The sequence below is a fragment of the Aplysia californica genome, unplaced genomic scaffold (genome assembly GCF_000002075.1).
Source record: "Aplysia californica isolate F4 #8 unplaced genomic scaffold, AplCal3.0 scaffold00684, whole genome shotgun sequence".
Taxonomy (NCBI): Eukaryota; Metazoa; Mollusca; class Gastropoda; order Aplysiida; family Aplysiidae; genus Aplysia; species Aplysia californica.
The window spans coordinates 302,076-303,811 of NW_004797954.1; the positions used below are offsets into that span (position 1 = coordinate 302,076).

Here is a 1,736-nt window from a genome sequence, read left to right on the forward strand (position 1 = left end):
ACACACCCACACCCACACATACACACACTTAAACATACCCCGCCCTTGGAACTACATGTACTCATTATCTCTACAAAAGGGATTTCGACCACACACACAAACACCAGAATGTAAAAGAACACAACACACTCTTCTGACCACTGACCCCTGACCCCTGACCCCTGACCCCTGACCCCTGACCACTGACCTGAAAGCGGCCTTGAGCACAAACAGCTCGAGGGAGGCCGACTGGAACAAGAGCTCCTGGTCTTCTTTATGTAGGTCACTGAAGCCTGGGATCTTCTCGGCCCAGCTCCGGAGAACATCCATGCTCTGCAGCAAGATGGTGTAGAAGCCTTTGATGTTGGCTTCACGTCCGCCGGATGGGTCATCTGTCTTGGACAACTGGAACTGGGGACGGGACGGTTGGTGGGGGTGTTTGTTTTAGTAAGATTGAGGACAAGCGAGAGCAACCTACTTGGGGAACCTGAACGAAAGGGTAACAGGGAAAGACCAGGGAAACGTAGCTTTTTTAAGAGCATCCGATTTAAGGAAGGAATGGAGAACCATGATCGCCAATGTCTATCACAAATCTGGCACTGGATGATGATGATGATGACGGCGGTAGCAGCTGCATACGTTTATATAAGCACCAAGGGGTGGATGTCAACAGAGAATTCCAAACGGGGAATTAGGCTTACTTTGCTCATCTCTCTAGTCTCAACAGCACAAAGTCTGCTTCAGCTATCAAGGCACCCCGGAAAAAGCAGTTCACAAGAGAGTGGCAAGTATACTTACGAAGTAGAGATAAAAATTATAACAATAGTAAGGATGAGGAAAGAAAAAGCAGCAGTTCTCCCTATGCTGGTCTGGCACAGTATGAGCATGACATTGATAAATCAACCCATTTACAATTCCACTGTGCATAAGAACATGTTAATGTCCCCCCTTTGGGAATGGCCTAAAGACAATTCAGTCAGTAGCACTGCCCTGGGGTGGGTGGGGGTGGGGTGTGTGGATGGGTTACTACAAAGAACAGAGAATTGTTTGTATTCTACAGTGCAGAATTATACAGTCGAACTTGTTTGAACAGCCACCCGTATAAGATAATCACCTGTACAAACGGCCAGTTCCCTGATAGACAGACCGACAGACAGATAGACATAGACAGATAGACAGACAGGCAGACAGACAGACAGACCGACAGACAGACAGACAGACAGACAGACAGACAGACAGACAGACAGACAGACAGACAAACAGCCTGGTTGACCGATTGATATACACATAGCCAACATGTTTACGTATAATGTGATGTTCGCACATCTATGAAAATAGATCGTGCGCAAAATCGCACAAGGTAGGTGGTTGGTGCGTACTCTTGTGTAGTTTGCTCCTTCTTTTCTAGCAAACGTCCATCGTCCTTATCTCTCCTCCTCTTTCTTTGTACGCTACAGTAGTGACACTCCTAATCTTCGGCACTTATTTGATAACGTAGATGTGTTGCAAGTGCCGTAAAACTCCTACAAAAAACTAAAACCTGCTGAAGGAAACGGTGACGTCATGACTCACCTGGCTGTAGTCCAGGTTGGGGATGTCTGGACAGGTGTCCACGTGTGCCCTGACCAGGGCGGTGATCAGACTGACCGGTGGAGAGGGCGGGGACTCCTGTGGAGATTTGGGCTTGGACGGGAGACGTCCGCGCCTACCCTTGAGGCCGTCGGTTCTGACCACTGGAGGGAGAGAGAGAGTGAGGG

General features: G+C 48.6%; 1 protein-coding gene across 1 annotated transcript in view; it reads right to left on the reverse strand.

The window, feature by feature from the left end:
- The window catches only part of LOC101845271 (nuclear receptor subfamily 4 group A member 2), a 6,099-nt gene that overhangs the window by 2,903 nt on the left and 1,460 nt on the right, over positions 1–1,736 (reverse strand). Inside the window, exons 2-3 of the mRNA XM_035972412.1 lie at positions 1,552–1,712; positions 153–390 (exon numbers count right to left, since the gene is read on the reverse strand). Coding sequence (XP_035828305.1) covers positions 153–390; positions 1,552–1,712 — 399 coding nt within the window. The remainder of the gene's footprint in view (positions 1–152; positions 391–1,551; positions 1,713–1,736) is intronic.